Here is a 20,401-nt window from a genome sequence, read left to right as displayed (position 1 = left end):
GCATTAATGCAAAATATACACAAAAATAATTTTGATGGCAGAATATAAACATCTTTAATGTCCTTTACAGAATATTATCAACATTTAGCAACAAAGCGATCTTTCTCATATTTATTGTATATTCTAATTTTAATGTTACTAAAACGTTGGAGTTGCTTGGTGATAAATATTTTGGCATATATAAATATGTTTATTAACAGAGAAAACATTTGCAGCCAGAGCAGAGACATGACAAGCTGGGTCTGGCTGATAAGAACCTTTTTATAAAGGATATGTTACAGGACATCATGTGACCATGTTCCTTACTTGCAGCACAACAGACATTATATAATGAGGAAGCAACTATGTCACCGAGACCCATTCCATTAGGAACACAGTGTCCTGCTCCCAGATTTCCAGCCTATCTTCCAATTACAATAGGAAGCTAGATTATGCAGAGGGGACGTTCCAACCAGTTCACATTTAAACTTAATAATATGCTAAATGAAGGAAGTCCCTAGATTTTTTGGAAGCAGCATTATCACACCTGTTACCAACTAGCACTGGTTCTAGTAGTGCATCTCCTGGAGAGGAAATCTAAAAGGTAGGCAACTATGCTGCAATTTTTGCTGATGGAAAAAAAACCATGGTGCATTGCGGGTGGGGAAAATATAATATTGGAGACCCAATAGGTGATTTTGAGCTCAAATTAGCTTAGTATTCACGTTTTGAGCTACTTTGAGTGTGTATGGGCTGTGAGCGCTGATGCACTAGTCCTCAGTATCGCCAGCCACCGCCAGCTGTCGGCCTGTTTGACCTGTGGAAATCACTGGGCTGGGTGGAAATCGCACAGTGTGTATGCACTGAGTGATTTTTCAGCCAGCGATTTTCACATGATCGCTTGGCATAAACACAATGCGTATGCACCATTAGATTTGAGTGAGGTGTGTTTAAACCAGGGTTGCCAGAACCCTGGAGAGGAGACTGTCAGCAGCACTTCAGGGGGCGGGGCTGATGGAGACATCATTAGTCCCTGCCCCCAGTAATGCAAATCCTGCAATTTGCGAGTCTCCGAGGAGGGGGGCTGGGCTAAATAGACGTGAGTTGCATATTTAGCCCCACCCCTCCACCGGAAAGCCACGAATCTCGGCAATTTAAAACTCTGCCACTGGTGAAATGTGGGAGTCCGCCGGTATCTGGGAGGGTTGCCCACCTTTCCGGGGGGCCAGGAGGGGGATCCGATTTTCGGGACCCTCCCAGCCATTCTGGGAGGGTAGGCAACCCTGGTTTAAACTGAAATCTAATTTGCAGTGTAAGAATAAAGCAGCCAATATTTACCCTGCACAGAAACAAAAAAACTCACCCAACTCTCTCTCTGCACTTATTACATTTGCCCTACCTGCAGTGCAGCATGGTTTTGCGGATCTGCAAAAATTGCAGCCTTGCTAACAGGCCTGAATCAGGCTCATAGTTCTAATCTGTCTACAAAATACTTGGCTATGTGTTTTGGATGTACTGTAAAAATGAATGTACTTGACTAAGAACTAAACATACAGGTAGGAAAACCAGGGCCGGCGCTACCTTTAGGCAGCTGCCTAGAGCGCCGGCCACTGGAGGGCGCTCTTTGTTCACCTCACCTTTGTTCAACAGCCGCCTGTCCGACCTCACTCCGGACTGCCCCAAGCACAGAACTGGGGCTGGGGAAGGATGGCCGGAGTAGAGGCGCAGACGCTCTGCAATTTTTGGTGCTCATTGTGCCAAACACCCGTCTGGCGCACTGCTCTCCCCCCCCCCTGCCGCCGCCGATTACCACGGTTACCAGTCCGCACTGACTCTGCTTCCGCTGCCCGGGCCGCCTGGTGCCTACAGGACGCTGGGAGGAACAACCTCCCACCACCTCCGGCTGTACACAGTATGCTTCAAATAGCAAGCTGCAGGTCTGCAGCTCCTCATCTCCTACTATTGACACCCTCCGTGTGCTCCCTGGCTGGCAGCTGTACCTGCACCAGAGACACGGTATTGTGTTTACTTATTGGGGGAGAGAGTCAAAGGTTTTATTGGGGGGGGGGGGGGGGGGGAATCAGAGGTTTTGGGAGGGGATATTGGGGGGGGGGGGTGTCAGAGTTTTTTTTGGAGGGGGGGACAGAGGTTTTGCCTAGGGTGCAAAGAAACCTAGCACCGGCCCTGAGGAAAACCAAAGTGTCAACTTCTGTTTCGTAGATTTTCCATCCTTTTTCTTGCTAGTTAAGAGAGAAAAACACATTTGAGTGTTCCATGTCAGAGGAAATGAGCACATTAATTACTTATCCAGGTGATGTAATTCCCTGTGGAGATTACCACTTTTACATCTAGTTTGCATTAACTATCTCACAATAGTTTTTTTAACCCAGAAGTAATACAGAAGGAACAGGCAAATGACACATCTGAGCCCTCTCAGCTGGGCTATGATACAGAAAGTTGGCACAAACTCATTTACTCTCTGCCAATCAGTGTCCAGCCAGTCATTTCAAAATATTCAGCAGCTGCATCCCATTCCCGCCACACCGCCGGCGTGTGATTTATTGCATGTAAAACTGGCACATCAAGTGCCAAATCGCATGTGATCCTCCCGGGAAGCTGCCGGGCGGCTCTCAAGGGCAAACTGGTCTGACTTGTCCTTAGGACAAATTGACCCAGTGTATGGGGGCCTTGAGGTTGACAAGCAGGTGATTATAAATAGTACAGTGGTTCCCAAACTTTCTTGAATCACCTTAGAATATCAGCCTTTTTCTTCTCAGGGCACCCCTAGCAAAAGCAGGCATACAATGGCACCCTTGTATTGCATTAGTATTGCATTGGGTTGACCGTTTTCATTAACTTGCTTTTTTGCTTTGATCCTGCCTCAGAATCAGCCACATCATGTACAGTGTTGTGGTAAACCGCCATAATAGTTATATTCACTCTATGGCCAGTATTCAATGCTCCCGATTCACCGTTTTTTCGGCGAATCGGGCTGTTTTCACTCCTTGCGGTGAATTTTTTTCACTGAAAATCTGATTCACCCTATTCAATGTTCACTGTTCGCCGTAAGCGAACAGTGAATGCCGGCCAGTTCTCCGTTTCATGCTCGCTGCAATTCGCTGGTGTATTTCAATGGGGTTTTCACTGGGATTCGCCGAGAGTGTATTCAATGCTCAAATGGAGAACTGCTTTCTCCATTGATTTTCGCCATGATTCTCCGTTTTACATTCGTCATCTTTTTTAGGTGAACTGGACTGTGATCTTTTAAAATAAAGCGTTTTTTTTTTTTTGGTGTAAAAAAAAATCTGATTTTTTTTCTGTGAAGGGGCATGAATATATTTGTCATTTTTTTTTTTAAAACAATTTTTTTTTTACACATTCGCCAGCAGGGAGCCGCTCATTAATATTCATATCTTCACTGCATTCTGGTCCCGGCTTGTTACGTGCCCCCCCCCTGCCAGAATTCCCGGGGGCAGCCTCTGCCCCGGGAGCCCTCCCCCATAATTTCTGGGGCAGGCAGGGAGGCTTACATCTCCCTGCCTGCCTCCGTCCCCCGGCTCCCTGCGGCATTCGCCGCAGGGGTTAAAATTCGCCAGCAGGGGCCCCTGCTGCATTGAATAGGTTGACAGGGAGGGCTGGCAGCGAATGCTGAACCCTGCAAATATGCAGCGAATCCTAAACAGGATTCGCTGCACATGGAGAACACAAAACATTGAATACTCCCCAATATTGTAAATGCTCTTGCATAAACCCCTGTCACATCACAATTCTGGCTTCAGTCCAGGTCACTCAACACAGGTTTTAATCTGTGTCACTGCGGCTTGAAACCCGTTTGCACCACAACCTGGATTCGGGTTATTTCTGGGCCTTAATAATAGTATGGATAATTACCGTTGTCTCTTTACACATTAGCCTATATGCTCCATGAGTAATATCAGCAGTGCTCCCAATGAACTCCCGCGCAAATGATATTCAGGGAGAAATTTAGATAAGATGGGAGTTCTATTTCACATGGGATCTTGCTATGGGCAACCAATCCGATTCTAGAACAGGGCTGGGCAACACCGGCCCTCTAGATGTTGATGAACTACACATCCCAGGATGCTTTGCATTAGTTTTGCTACGTGGCCATGCTGAAACTGATGCAAGGCATGCTGGGATGTGTAGTTCATCAACATCTGGAGGGCCGGTGTTGCCCAGCCCTGTTCTAGAAGGTGCTAAATAAATGAGAAGTAGATTGTGATTGCCCATAGCAACATCTCATGTGAAGTAGAACTCCCACCTTAGTAAATTTCCACCTCAGTGTACACACTGAACAATATTGCTGAACATGCTTGGTCGTTGGCTACATAAGTGGATTCAGGGGGGGGGGAGGGTACCTGGGCAAATGCCCCCCCATTTATTTCATAATTTTGTAGCTGAGGACCAGGGCTTTTCAATGAGTCTAGCCTTGTGTCGCTAGCCCCCGGGAACCGGAGATACCAAAGTTTTCCCCATAGGATAACATGGGACCCGCTAATTCCGACCCCTACCCGGTTCTGATGGCTGCCAGTTCTCCCGCTGGCATCCAAGAAGTTTGTGGTTGATAACATTCGAATCCAAATCACCGGGTCTTCAATTTGATACCAGGCTGGTCCATATGGGTCAATTGGTTCCGGAGATATTGTGGGTAAGCCGATTGTTTTATTTCTGAAATGTAATTTCATGGCTGTTTGTAATTCTTTGAGGGCAGATTACTCTGGAACCAAACGGACCAGTTTCACGGGACCAAGATCATTCAAAGGCCACTCAAAAATTCTTCAATATAACACTGGTCTCATGTAAATGGGTCAGTTGGTTCCGAAGGTAAACAATATAGCCGGTTAAAGGGGCGGGGGAGAGGGGGGTGGTTTTCTCTCCCCTTCACACCAGAAAATGCAGGGACTAGGCTGGTGTGAAAGGGGCCAACCCGGGAATGATCCTGGGACCATATTCCCAGGTAAATCCCTGCATTTTCTGGTGTGAAAGGGGTATTATTTCAAATATCCGGGATCTGCAGTGCTCTGAATATAGCTGGGCAGCCTCCCGAACTCTGCCCGGCTGTCAATGGCTGTCACTTCTGCCCGGCGGCAGCTGTCCCCCAGTAACCGTGAGCATGTATTTCCCCTTGGCAATGAGCATGTAATCCCACATGGCAACGAGCATGGAACCCCTGGCAATGAGCATGGAACCCTTGGCAATGAGCATGTAGGTAAGCATCACTTATGTAGCATAATTTTTAATAGGCATTATGGTGTTTGGCATAATATGTAATGGACATTTTGATGTGTGGCTTAACAAGTAATAGGCATTATGGTGTAAATTTTTAATGTGTGCCTTTAGTACGCAATGTCCCTGTTTATGAAGCATATTGTGAATTTTGGCTTAATCTGTGTAGCATTATGTGAATTTTGGCTCTATCCGTGTAGCATTATGTTAATTTTGGAACAATCTGTGTGGCATTACGTGAATTTTGGCAAAATCCATGTGGCATTATATGAATTTTGCCGAGAGACTGCATCTGGACTTCACTGACGATCATTTCACCAGAAGAGGCTTTCTCAAGGTGTGCGTTACAGTCCAGATGCAGTCTCTCTGCATCCTTCGCAGCGGGATTCCGGTGAAAGCCTCAGGCTCCGCCCGTGGCCGGACAGCCAGACACTCTTCTGCTTCTCCTCTCCGCTCTCCACTCCCAGCTGCTGTTTGCCTCTCCTTTAAGGACGGCACCAACCTCAATCTATCCTGCATTCTCCACTATCCCTGTCCTCCTTCACAGCCGGGCTGCTGGCCGTGTGCCGCTCATCCCCCACCACTAGGACATTGTTGTATGTGGAGGACAGCAAAGCACATTTGACCACCAAAAGGGCTGTACCTGCACTATTTAACCTTTGCTATTTGGAAACACTCATCCAACCTGATATGTACAAACCTACTCTGCGCTGGAGATTCCTCTATTCAGGGGGGCAGCCAGACCAGAGGGGACAGCAGTTTTTCATACCTTTCCTCCTAATAATTCCCCCTACAAATAGAGCACGCTCACCCACAATACCTATAAGAGCCCACTAAATTATTTTGATGGCAGCTGACAAATCGTGGGACTTGCATGATAATTGAGAAGGGTGACCTCTCTAAGATGGAATGCTAATTCCCTACTTTTTTTTACAGGTATATATAGTCGGGCAGTAGCAGCTCTATTAGGGAAGAACAGGAGGTTTTTTCCTTTCATATCCCCCCAAATCCTAAATAAATTGTGTTTTCCCGCAATACCTAAGTAGCCCACTGATTGACAGTGGAAGCTGGCAAGTCTTATTAAGGGTATTTGACTAAAAAAACAGGCAAGGGGACTTCCCTGTAATACAGTGGTTCTCAACCCTGGTCCTCAAGTACCCCCAACAGTGCACGTCTTCCAGGTCACCCAGCAGGTGCACTCACTATTCAGACACATTTTAAAAGATCCACAGGTGGAGCTAATTATGTCACTTGTGATTCTGTGTGGAGACCTGGAAAACATGCACTGTTGGGGGTACTTGAGGACCAGGGTTGGGAACCACTGCTGTAATAGATCAAATAACCCATTCTTGCCATAGGTATATAAAGTAGGATAGAAAACACACATCCATGACCATCAGGGATATTTCAAACTATACTTTATCTCTCTCCCATACTATCTCTCTCCCACTCTCTCTTTTCTTTTCCATCTTGAGGGTAGGAGGAAGAGCAACCCTTACTTTATGATTTCAGAATTATTCAAGTTTTATGTACCTGTACCTGCACCAAGATTCTTTAAAAATGGTTTTCATATAAATAATTTGATTATCCTCTGCTGCGGAACAAAACAATGGCATATTTTAAGAGCCATAGACATTAATTTATAACTGTCTCACTTAAACTAAATGTGGTGAACTGTAGATACCGCTTCATAGAGGGTTAAAGTAAACTTTGTGCTTAATTACTGCTCTAATAAACACATCTAAATAATATAATTTAATTGCCTCATTAAATTCAAACAACAGGCTGGAGTTTTATCTCTCATCAGACACAGTGGGTGAGATTTAATAGGATGAGAGTTTCAGAAAGTGAGAGATTTGGTGAGAAATCTCCAGTTTTTTTAAAGCGGCAATCATTTACACTGCAAAATCAAACTGGTTTTGCAGTGTAAATGATTGCCGCTTTAAAAAAACTGGAGATTTCTTCCAAAATCTCTCACTTTCTGAATATCTCATCCTATTAAATCTCGCCCACTAGTGTTTCTTCACAATAAACTCTGTGGTAGCCACTGTTTGATACATTTGTTATTCATACCTTGTGGAAAACTGATTTGTTGTTACATTTGTTACATTCCTCAGTCTAGGCTGAACCAGACACCTATGAGAAAAATCTTTCTCTCTTTAGCTAATAACTTAATATTAGCATAGAGATTGGAGGCAGAACCACTTAGAACCCTATATTTGCGGCATACCAACGTAACAAGTGTTTTTGACAAGGAAAAGGTTCACATAGCAATAGTTGACATGTGCCAACCTAATAACTGTCGACCTAGACATTGTCTGTAAGCTATACCACACCCAGCTCACCTTACTTATCTTTACTCAATTTGGTGTTTAATATTTCTCGATTGTTAATATATCTGTTAAGTTCAGGACTCCGCTAAAGCCCAACTGCTCACAATTTTGTTTTGCAAAATGTTACAAATTGTATTGAATCTTTTTTTTATTTGGATTTTCCTTGCATTGGTATTTGCTCTGCATTTATATGATATACTATTGGTTATTAGCCATCTCAGATACTTTTTTTTTTCTTTCTCTGCTGTGGGAAACAGGGAGGCTGTTATGTTGCTGCCTCACTTGTCCTGTTTCTTTCCCGCTAGAGGGAGTGATTTAGTGGCGCCAGCTTCCACCGTTCCCTCGATTCCTATCCCTTCCCTGCATTCTTTATATGTTATATCAGGGAATGTGGAAGGCCTTAATATGCCCTTGAAACATAATAAAGTTCTTGCCCAGTGTAAGAGGTTAAAATATGACATGACGGAAAGTTTTTCTGCTCCATATACTGTACAAACTCTAGTTGTGTTGCCATCGAAACATTTACCTTACTCTATATATTCTGTATGCAGCCACTATGTTCTTTAGAGAAATTCATAATGCACCCTATACACTGCTGAATATTTTCCCCATATAGCCAACTCTGTTATTCCATGAAATCCTCAAATCCTTCCTTTTTTTATTTAAACTAATTTCATTTTGGGTGGCAATTTTAAAGTGTTAATTTTCTCCTTCATTGGTTCCCAATACTGCTCCACCAAAGACCACTTGCCTGCCGGTCTATCGCTCAACTAAAGTTGTTTCATGGTCTTACTGATCTCCGGTGAGGCTGCAATCCCTCGGGTCATTTCTGTACATTTCATTCTGCAGTTCACCAATAGATTTTCAAATTGCTAAAATTTTGGTAAGTGATAACCCTATTCCGAAGTTTTAGGTTGGTGATATCCTCTTCTCAGTCCATGCTCCTATTTCTGTGCTGCTTTGCTGCTTTTGGTATTTCCCCTCATACCGTATATGTATAAATCTGAGAATTTTCAAAAATTCTTTAACCTGAATTGGATGAGTTTCATGATGACGATGTTGAACACTTTGAAAATCTCATTCTCTTTTGAGAGATTTCAAAGTATTATGAGAGGTCATATTATTGCCTATGTTGCCCAGCATAACAATAATCTGAAAGCTATGTACACTTCCCATCGTCAGTCTTTTAATCCTGTTTTGAGATTTATGAATCCGATTCCGACCTGAGTGATGGCCTTCAAGAAAAACATCAACAGTCGTTACCTCATGCAAAGTTCTCATACGCAGCCTAGCACACAGGTCTGAATCAGGCCCACAGTACATATCATAAGAGAGGAAGATTTATATTTATGTCACCTGACTGCTGGATGATAACATCACTGTGTGCTGGAAAATGTTACAGTTGCCGGATTCATGCTGTAAGACTGTTGCTGAATATAGAAGGTAGATGACATAAGTAATAGTGATCTGCCAATAACATGGGCCCTTATTCTGATCGGTGCGGATATTCCCGCATTCTTACGGTGCGGTCCGCACGCCACGGTGTTTTTCCGCATGCGGCCATCGTCCGTAGAAACGCCCACGTGTCCTCCGCATTCGGACGGACTCACTCTTTAAGAACAGGGCGTGTTTACGGACGACATACAAATCATGCGTGTGCGGGAGAAACACTCCGATTCGTCACGGTATTACAGAGTATTACAGAGTATGCTCGGGAATCCCGCATCCGAACGGGAGCCAAGCGGTGCTACCGCACGTAAGCGGAGGATTTCCGCAAAACAACCCACTATGAAGTATCTTCTGCAATACATCACATGACCCACTTATTCAATTAACTTCCCTCATAAAAAACAGCTTATTTGGAATTGGAATCAATTAGATTCCAATATATCCTTACAAGCATGCCTAACACATGCATAGCACACATTAACCCTTACAGCAATGTAAGTGCAATGGTTTCTATTAAAGCACTGACAAGCGGCCTATTAGTGAGTAATGAGTAAAGGAGTAGATTCTATTGGGTTCAGGTGTTAATGGTTGTAGTCATTAGGCGTACGTTCGCCTACCGCATGAACGAGTGGTGTCCGCAAAGCAATAGTACACTTGTGGACACCGCACATTTCTGCCCTTTTTTCATCGCGTGCATTCGGAGTGGTTTCCGAATGTACGCCCCCCAACATAAGTGTACTCCCCCGTGTCCGCCCATGTTTCCGCCCCGTTTTGCCCACTTTGAAACTACGCCCATGTGTCATTCCGCATGACGCCCATAATACGCCCCTATTTCCCGACTGATAGCGGCGAACAGTTTTGGACGGGATTTGGCCGAACTGGTACGGAGTCAATGCGTGGCACATGCGCGTAGCGTTCTCCACGCATGCGCAGACGTCATAAAGACGCGATCCGTAAGTACGCGGTAAAGTCCGCATCAATCAGAATAAGGGCCATGGTGTTGTCATCACATAACCCAAACTATCTCAGAGGACAAGTGCCCGCATTCTGTCATGTCATATACTGGCACCGACAGAATAACTCGAAACTAAAGTTGGGGGGAGACATGCGATATATAACACGTTGGGACTTTACAGTGGTGCGTCCCAAACTTCCCAGTTCACAGAGCTGTTAAGGTGCCCATACACGGTACAATTATTGTATACAATTTGGACTAGATCACATCGCATGGCATAGGTTTTGCAATGCAATGAGATGCAATGAGATGAGATCTAGTACAAAAAGTATGTGCAGCACATAGTGTACTTTTGAGCTGTGCGATGAGATGTGTGACGGGAGTGTGCATCTCATCGCACTGCCCTATCACACCGTGTATAGGCACCTTTAGACCATCAGTATTTTTTCTTGCAGTTATGGAGGACATTCAGGTAGTGGAGGCCATCTGTTGGAACCTCATGCGATACAAAGCTGGACACGTAGGGACTTTACAGTAAATCCTTGATCATTTTTGCTCACATTTAACAGAAGTGTAAAGAAAACTGAGCTAGCATTTCCTGCTGATGCTTTTCAAATTGTTCCTGCTGCATAGGATTGGGTACGAAATCATGGAATCAGCATCCCGACAGTAGAATCGCGAAGGCCAGAATCCTGAGGATTCCGGGTAAGTATTTCACCCTACTCCACCCTACTTCACCCTACACAGCCTACCCCTAACCTCCACCTAATGCAGCCTAAAACTAACTGCCCTTGCACCCCTCCCTCCAATCCTCCCCCTAGTGCCTAACCCTAAACCCCACCACTGTAGTTAAGGATTCAGTATGAAATCCCAGCGGTCGGGATCCCGGCGTTCAAAATCCCGACGCCGGAATCCCGACCGCCGAAATCCAGACAAGGGGGGGACGTGAATCGCCCCCCCCCCTTGCGGGCTCGCTGCGCTCGCCACGCAGCGGGCCCAGTGCCTCGCTACGCTCGGCACGCTAATTTATTCTCCCTCCAGGGGTGTCGTGGACACCCACGGAGGGAGAAACTGTCGGGATTTCGGCGGTCAGGATTCCGGCGCCGGGATCCGGACTGCCGGGATTTAAACTGCATCCCGTAGTTAATTCTGGAATCTGTTGGAATTGTGACCATCTGGATTCCTCTGTCAGTCTTCTGACTGTCTAGATCCCGACTGTTGGTATTCTGACCGGATCCCATATGATCAGTCACTAGCATTGATCGTGCCAATGACATGCAGCAGAAGATGCAGAAGGCAGGAAGTAGTAAAGGAAAGAGTGGATAAAGTGTAAAGCAATTGGGTTGTGGAAGAACAGGGGAACAAAAAGTAGGGGCAAGACATGAGATAGAAGTACCCTGAGCAGAGATAAGTACATAGGGGCATATTTACTAATTATTGAGTTTTATACCAAAGTATTAGAATTTCTTGTCACTGCTAATCGTGGCAATATCAAATGAACATTCGGCTGAATGTACTAATTCTCACACTCAGGGAGAGTATAAGTTATAATTTTACTTCTGTGCTGGGACACGTCTAGAGAAGAGGAGACCAGGTGGAGATTCCTTCTGGGCCCCCTCTGCTCTAGCCAGCAGCACTGTACAGTCTAGGCCATACTTGTCTACTTTTGAAAACTAGTTTCAGGGAGATTATAGTTGGTGGCAGAATTTTGCAAAGTGCCCCACTGAGGGGACGTGTCATGCTCCACCCAAAGGGCGTGTCTAGTTCCATACATGGAGAGATTGTGAAAAGAGATTGTAAACTTGGTACCTAGAAGCGTGGGTGTGTACTGCTACAGAGGAAGAGGAGAGGGTACTTGTGTATTATAGTGGCGCCCCCGATGTTGGTCGTACGATGTTTTTATCGAATCGCATCGCATGCCATACACCCGTAGGCAAGCGATGCGACGCGATTTTGCCCCCTATACGATGAAAAATTGGGTGCTTACAATGTTAAATACCGCCACGCCACCCCCCCACTATAAACGTGAACCTGAAGCGTGGCGAGCGCAGCGGTACGCGTCCTACGACCTTTTCATACCCCCACTATCCACGTCGGCGTGGAGTTGAGAATATAAAGTGTGGCGAGCGCAGCGAACCACCGAACCCGAAGCATTACGAGCGCAGTGAGCCTCGCGAGGGGACACGGATACCTTCACATGTATCCGCGTCCCCTCGCGGGCTTCACAGGTATCCGCGTCCCCTCGCCACGCTTCGGGCTCGGTGGCTCGCTGCGCTCGCCACACTTTATATTCTCAACTCCACGCCGACGTGGATAGTGGGGGTATGAAAAGGTCGGAGGACGCGTACTGCCGCCCCTCGCGGGCTCACTGCGCTTGCCACGCTTTGGGTTCATGTTTATAGTGGGGGGGGGGGGGGGTGGCGTGGGGGTGCATTTTACATTGTAAGCACCCATTTGGGTGCTTATACAATTTTCAATCGCATCGCATTGTATGGCATTGTATGCCATATACAATGTCATACAATTTTAAAATTGTATGACATTGTGCAACATCGCGTGATATCGCATCGCATCGCATACCATCGCATGCCTTTTGGTATGCGATGCGATGGGCGCCGCTATTATACACAAGTACCGAGGAGAGGAATATTTTAAAAGGATTTACATCCAAATGTAGATGAGCCCCAAAGCCGTTAGTAAGATATACTATACTTGGTAAAGTGCTGGGAAATGGTGTTGATAATTCAATGTAAATGTATCTATCTCTCATTCTTTTTTTCCCCAAAAAGCTAATCGTGTAATGTGGGCTAGGTGAAATGAGCGGGATTGCTACACTAATGAGGGAGAGAGGGAGATTCCTGCTATTTCAGGGAGTCTCCTGCAGAATGCAGGAGGGTAGGCAGCTATGCTCTGGGCACTATTGTCACTAGAGGACCTTAGAAACAGAATCAGAAAACTGACCATTGTGGAATTTTCCTGGTGAGTTCTGCAGCGCTGCTGCTGCCAAAGCAGGACTATGGAGTGTTAGTATTAAAATAAATGGGTTGAGGGTGTATAGTGTGGGCCTTTGGGGCTTGTGTCTATCGCACACTGCGCCCATTCTAAATAGACCAGTGAGCTGTTTCCATTATGCACATGCACGATCTTACATAGTTACATAGTTACATAATAGGTGAGGCTGAATAAAGACTTGCGTCCATCTAGTTCAACCTATGTTTAGTAGCTTATCCCTTGTTTTATAGTATGTTCTGATATTTTAAATCTGCAGCGGCCATTGCCGCAGAGGATTCCAGAAGATCCCTTCTGGATCACTGAAGCAGGGGGGTGGGGCCATCACCGGGAAGGGGGGATTTTCAGGCATTGCACTGCGGGGACGGGGCTAAAATGCGTCATTTGACCCGCGGGGGTGGGGGAGATAGAAGGAAATGCAGGAGGGTTTCCGGGTCCTGCCCCCTCCCTACATACTGGAGATTGACAGTACCATCCATTATACCTGCCCACGTTAGGAAGTGGACAGAACGTGGGAGATTTGGCCACTCTTCTGGGGTGGGGGCAGGGGGGGGGGGGCAGCCTGCCAGAGGACCTGGATGGAGCCTGTGTGTTGTTTATTTTTTGTGTGTGAGTGTGTGTCTGTGCATACAACAGACATCACCATGCAAGCCCATTGGTTACTTCATTTAGAAATATTGACATTGCCAAAGCAAAGTTGATCTGTGCCAACAAATAGACAAACATATTACAATACTACATGTTTATAAAAGTTCAACTGGTACCCGGTCTCGGATGATAGGTCGACAGTGTCTACGTTGCCAGTCAATAGTTCAACCATGAATGGTTGTCAGGCACAATGTACCCACCTACATTGGGTCGACATTGACAAAAGGTCAATACAAACAATAAGTCGACATGCCGATGGTCGACACACTAAAAAGGTTGATATTCATTTTTTTTTCTTTGGATTTTTTCAGCAAAGCGAGCCATGGGAGAATAAGTGCTACACTAATTTGGGTCCCATGTCGACAGATACCGACATTGACACAAAAATATGAAAACCTCATGTTGACCTTTTCATGAGTCGACTCATTGTTGTGTCAATCTTTTGTCTATGTCGACCTTTCACATGTCAACCTTGTGTTGACTATTCATGATCAAACTATTGACTTTCGACCTGGACGCTGTTGACCCTATGACACAACACCCAGTTGAACTCTTCTCATAAAAATGATGGGTCAAACATGCTAGTATGTAATATACAGTATGTTTGAATATTTTGCAATGGGGCAGACTCAGTTAGTGGCAGGTTATCCTTGAAAGAAAACATTGCAGAAAAATATCCCCCATTATTACTTGAGAACAATGGCAATAGTCCACACATAGTAGGTGCATGCTGTACTCAAGCCTGAGGTACAGTACAAATGCAACAGGCAAACCAGTCTAGGTTTATGACCCTTATATTACTTTTTAAACATTAAGCTTGTTATTTCACTAGTTTAATTTAATATGCAAAACAATTCCTTTATAGTAAATCTGCATGTCATGCCACTTGATGACAACATGACCATCTGTAGGATAATACAGAAGTTCTTATACAAACTCTGTCACACAGATGACAGGACCTAGTGCATCTCCCGTCATTAATCTATACCAACCTCCTCGCTGCTGATTGGCAGAGAGATAGAGCACTCAGCCAATCAGCGTCCCGCCTATCTTTTGAATTTAAAAAAAATTCTGCCACCACAGGTCCGCTCAGCTCTTCATGGACACTCTGGACTGCCTGACCCGCTGCAACGCATCAGACCCCTTTGGGCACTCAGCGTAGCCCGGACCCCGCCGCTGCATAGCTCCCCAGGAATTTACATGGGTAAAATCGCATGCATTTTAAAATTCGCACATTAAGTGCCTAAACGTTCGCAAGATCTCCTGGCTGTATGGGCGAAAAATCATTAGGTGGCCGCCAACCATTGTATGATTTTTTTCCCTTTCGCAAATAAAAGTCAGTCCAGGCTGGCTTTTATTTCCGACGGACATGGCCAAATTCGAGGCAGGCACTGACGTCATGTGACATCAGCCGCCCACCCTGACCAGGCGTCGACACGCCTTCATTCGCAGGGGGACCCCCAGCGTTTTCCTGGGCACACTTACCATTCTTGCGGGCACGCCCAGGAAATGCAGGTTGTTCCCCTGCTCCTGCCCACTATCCGCCCCCCTACCCACCCCTCACAGTGTGAACACCTTGGAGAGTGTGGTATTTGCTGAAGGCGTTCGCACAGCGTGTCTGCACATGCGCATTTTCACCCATTCACCCGCAACATTGGTCCCTGGGCCGAATTTGGTCCGTACTGATCCAACCTGAATCAGGCCCATTGTGTACGGCTCGGACAAAATAATTATTTCTCCATTAGTAGCTTTAAAACCACAGTTGTGTGGTAACAACTTTATACCAGTTGGTCAAAATCAACAGGGACCAACAGAGCTGTTATAGTAATCTGAAAAATCATCCCCAGAAAAAGCCCCTTCCTCCAGTCACTGTGCGTGCTTCGCAGCATGGAGAGGTGCGCAACAAGTGCAGTTATTTCAGTATATGCCCCCAGGTCTCTGGTTACACTGGCCAAGCCACACTGTCTATATCTGCAGCAGGTGCCTGGGCAATGCACTTTATAATGGAGACATCCAGTCACTACAGATTTCAGAAGGATTAATGTTTATGGAAACTATTATTAGATGACAGATCACACATCTAATATACCATGTTTGGAAACACAATAGGAGTTAGCATTAGCCAGGCTGATACCTTATGTACAATAGGTCCATGTATAATTATATGACAAAATAATCCAGTAAAGGAAGAAACACAGCTGGGGGCATCTTGGAAGCGCATCAAACCTAGCATCCATCACTAGCGACCATGAGGATGTGCTATCACAGTACACACTGGGGGTTATTCTGGTTGTATTCTGGGGGTTATTCTGCAAATTCGTAGCCTTGCGAGTCCGCCAAACCCTGCTTTGTTAATGGTGGCCTGGCCGCCACCAATTCGCAAGGGCGATTCCCCCGCAGAGACTGCGGATGGATGTTACATCCACTCCGAGTCTAGTGGGATACACCCACATCATTCGATGGTCAGCGACCAGACGACCATCGAATGATGGCGAAGGTGCACGCATATAAAAGTGACTCTCAAGTCACTTACACATGCGTAGACACTCAGGAGGAAGTCCGGTGATGTCAGCTGGCCGCCCCCAGGACCCGCGTCATCAGGGCATATGCATGAGAATGCCCATGAAACGCTGGGCGTTCCCATGTGCAAATGGCATGGCTTGCCACCCCACGCCCCCCGCCCGAACACTTGGGTGCGTGCACTCGCCAAACACCATGTTCGTCATGGCCGCACGCACCAGGCGTATGTACATGCGCAGAAATCGAGGCCATGCGAATATTCTGGTCCATGCAGATTTGTTGTTACTAATATAAATTGGCCCGACATCGTTCCAGTGTGCACCCTGCTAAAGACAAGTCTATAAGAGAGACAACAACTCTCAGCTTAAGATAAAATTGAAATGTGAGGATGTATAAGGATTCATAAACAAATAAGTTGCTTTTTAACTGAATATTACACGATGTAAATGATTATAATTGTCCACACATGATAATCTTACTAAAATAGATATTTTGCTGCTGGAACACCTACCTGATATTCCTCCACTTCCAGTCTGTACTTCTCCTTCATCCTTAGAAGTTCTCCTTCCAGCATCTTCTGGATCCCCAGCAGCTCCTCATACTCTCTGCGCAGTTCCTCCACCTGCAACCTCTGTATCCTGACTGTCTCCTCTGCCCCATGCCTGTCCTCCTCACTCAGCCGAAGGCTGTTCTCCAGTTCCTCAATCTTCTTCTGATAGATGAGGAAAGCATCTTTCCAGGACTCTGACAGCTCCAGCGAGAAGCTCTGCACCTCTGTCAGACTCAGCCGGGGATGTGCCACCTCCTGCATGGTAATTTGCAATGGAATCTGGAGGGCCCGATCTCTGAGTGCTAACAGTTCCTCTTGTTGGGAGCCCAGGAGCATCTGACGTTCCTGTTGCAGGCGAAAATACAGTTCCTCCAAGGATGCCTGGCTGCTCTTTGCTTGCTGCAGATCTTGCTTGTAAAGTGTCAGCTGTTGGTCAATTTTGAGCCTCATGGCCCTCACTTGCTCCCACAGTTCCTGCAAGTTCTGCAACTCCAGCCAGAGGTTCTCTTTCTGTATCTCTGCTTCACATGTCTGAACAGTGAGTTCTTCCACCTTCATCCGCAGCGTGCTGACTTCAGATTGGTACCCCTGTGCCCATTCCGCTCCTCGCTCCTGGCGAAGCCTGTGTATCTCTGCCACCAGCACTTGGTTCTCCTCTTCCAGTTGCCTCACTCTGGAGAGGTACTGGTTCAACCGGTGATTTAATTCATTTAGCTGGGATTTCTCATCCCCAAACCCTCTTCTCACATACAGCATGTTTAGGGCTAGTGTGGTTCCTATGGACTCTGTGTATCAGTGAAAATATTCTTCCTCCAAATTCTAGATCTCTTTTTCCCAAAACTGCCCAGAGAGATCTGAGTCCTTTTCTGAACTGAAACGGAATAAGCCTAGAGCAGTGGGGAGTGACAATTAATAAAGGAGGAGTCCACTGACACTGGGCTTCTGAACTGGGGCTTCCAAAAACAGTTGCAATGAAAGCAGAAAAGGGATGACAGCATCTTCCAGTATGCAGGGAGAGGGCGCCACCTGCTGGGACACAGCTATTATCACACATACAAGTAATAAACGTTATTTTTCTTAGCAAGCAAGTAGTGGCAGCTGAAAGTAGGGCTAGCAGATGAGCAGAGCACCTGCATTAAAATGAGAGGAGTCTCCGAGAGACCAAAATATCCACGCTGCCTCTCCTTTATCTCAAACATATGCCCAAAGCATTTAACACTTAAGCTGTGTACACACGGGGGAGATATATTGCTCAGCCATATATGGCTGAGCAATATATGGCTGAGCAATATATTGCTCAGTTTCTTCTGTTCATCAGCGACCAGAGATGGTCGCTGATGAAAAAGAAACTGCCGGGTGGAGCATGTTCCTGCGACCAGCGATCACCACAGGGGCAAAAACGGGAGCGCGCACCCGGCGATATATCGCGGGTGCACACTCCCATTGCGGGCAATATGGTCGCTCAGCGACCATATTTCCCACAATTTTGCACAAAATCGCCCCCGTGTGTACGCACCTTAAAACATATAGTTTTTTAAACATTAAAAATACACTGTTTTAAAAATTAAACAGAAAGTCAATGGTACTTTTCACACGTTCTAAAGCCCCATAAATACATACTTAGTGATATTTTAAACAATATCCCTCATTTAGCACCTCCTGAGCGATATTGTTTATAATATAGATTAGTGTGTATGCTCCATATCGTCAACAATGTGTGCTCTTGCGATGTCCTTCATCCGTCCTCCATGTACAGATGACAGAATACTTTGTTAAGGAGGGCAGCATGGCCCCCGCTCGCACCACCCCACTATTCATTGATGTTGGCTCGGTAGTGTCTAGATCCCCTTCAGTTTTGACAATTTTCCCATCATGCCCTGGGTCCACGTATACCTGGAGGGGGGAAATAAATCTGTGGTGAGTGAAACGAGCCACCGTGCCCGAAGCATGCGAGCGTAGCGAGCCCGCGAGGGTACAATGCAGCTAAAATAAAACAAAATAACCTTCACCTACGTGAATTATAGATGAAATAAGAAACGTTGTGAGGGCATCTAACAACTTCCGCCCTCACTGAACGTCACATCCTGTAATCAATACTGAAGGGGATCTAGTCTCTACCATGTTGGCTCCCTGCTGCTGCCGATATCACTGGCTGGTTACGGTACAACTGTTAGACCACACTTAGGACCGGACACTACAAGCTCCGGACTGCAGATTTTGATGTCCGGTCTGGCGGATCCGGGGTTCAGACTGGGTCCGGTTTTTACATAGTCCCCTGGGTACACATGTTGTGAAATGTGTGGGTGCATACACACTATATGAAACGTTTAATGAGAGATATCATATATGTTGGCGGCAGTCCTGTGCAAACGCTATAGTGCATACACAATGAATATCGCTAATGATGTTATTCAGAGACGTCACCCAGCCCTCGCTCCGAACATGCAGTCGTTGATATAGTCAAAGTTTGAATGAATGTCAAGACGATAGAGGTGGTCATAACTGACCCATGGGCGTTCCCTGGAGCCCACCCAGCTTTCTTATGGGCACGCCTACCGTTTTTTGTGGGCATGCACATGAAACGTCAGGTGTCCACCCCGGAATTCCTGTCAATCACCCGGGCGATTAAAAATATCACAGCGGGGGACTACACTTTGCATTTGCACCTATGCACATTTGTAGACCCCCACCATCGACAGAGGGGCCAAATTCTCTGCTCTACAAGCAGGTCTGAATCGGTCCCAATGTAATTAATTATAGTGGTAAAAATGCATGAAAACTACAGCAACCGCATATAGAACCTACTCATTTAGCATTTTTCCTGTGCAGGATCATTTAGCACCGGGAAACCCCTTACACAGCAGTCATCCTATAGTGGACACCTGTTCTTTAAAATTCCAAATCCTGTTAGAGTGTGGGAATGACCATGAGCACAACCTTATGGCAAAAGAGCATCCCAACAGGTGCAGCCTGTCCTCCCTTTCTCTCATTACAATCGTCTGGTGATGCTAAATTAAATCAGTAAAAAATCAAGCACATGGCAAGATGTAGAAAATATTTCTATTTTTTGTTATTTTTTTTATTGCTTTTAAACAGGTTAGCTATGATTTGTCATCATGAAGAATGTCAGCATTCAATATGTTCACTGAAGGATATCAGTACACAGATATAAAAACCACCATGGCAGTAGAGATATTGGTTTCATATATTTGCAAATACATGGGTAAGCCGCCGGGGCCAGTGCTAGGGTGTTTAGTGCCCTCCTGTAAACTATAAATTTGTGCCCTCCATAACTTTACAAAGGGACAACACACACTGAAAGGTATTCAGTTGGGCGTCCTCTCTGGCACTCGGTAAGCTGCAATCTTCGCATCTTACCAGAATCAGGCCCTTAACCCTTTGAGAGCCAAGTGAAATTGTCATCTTAGGTGTAAATTGTTAAGCAAACATTTTTATTCATCATAATGGGTATTGGTCATAGGGTCAACATGCATTAGGTCAACCACTGAAGGTCCACATGCACAAAGGTCGACATGTCTGAAGGTCGACATATGGTTAGGTTGACAGGGTCATTAGGTTGATATAGGGAAGGTTGACAGTCAAAAGTTTGACATGGGGAACTTTTCACCCTTTTTTACTCAAATGTTAACACAGTGACATGGACACCGTAACGTAGCACCGTGTCCCCTTGCTCGGCTCGCTGCGCTCGCC

At 45.8% G+C, this 20,401-nt stretch overlaps 1 protein-coding gene across 1 annotated transcript in view; it reads right to left on the bottom strand.

Moving 5' to 3' along the window:
* SYNM (synemin) overlaps positions 1-17,551 on the bottom strand; it is a 41,120-nt gene extending 23,569 nt beyond the window's left edge. The window contains exon 1 of the mRNA XM_083184255.1: positions 16,652-17,551. Within this exon, the coding sequence (XP_083040381.1) occupies positions 16,652-17,446 (795 nt within the window). The 5' untranslated portion in view covers positions 17,447-17,551. The remainder of the gene's footprint in view (positions 1-16,651) is intronic.
* Between the last annotated feature and the right edge of the window lie 2,850 nt (positions 17,552-20,401).

The sequence above is a fragment of the Crinia signifera genome, chromosome 4 (genome assembly GCF_055691185.1).
Source record: "Crinia signifera chromosome 4, ASM5569118v1, whole genome shotgun sequence".
Classification (NCBI taxonomy): Eukaryota; Metazoa; Chordata; class Amphibia; order Anura; family Myobatrachidae; genus Crinia; species Crinia signifera.
This window is presented reverse-complemented; position numbering and strand designations above follow the sequence as displayed.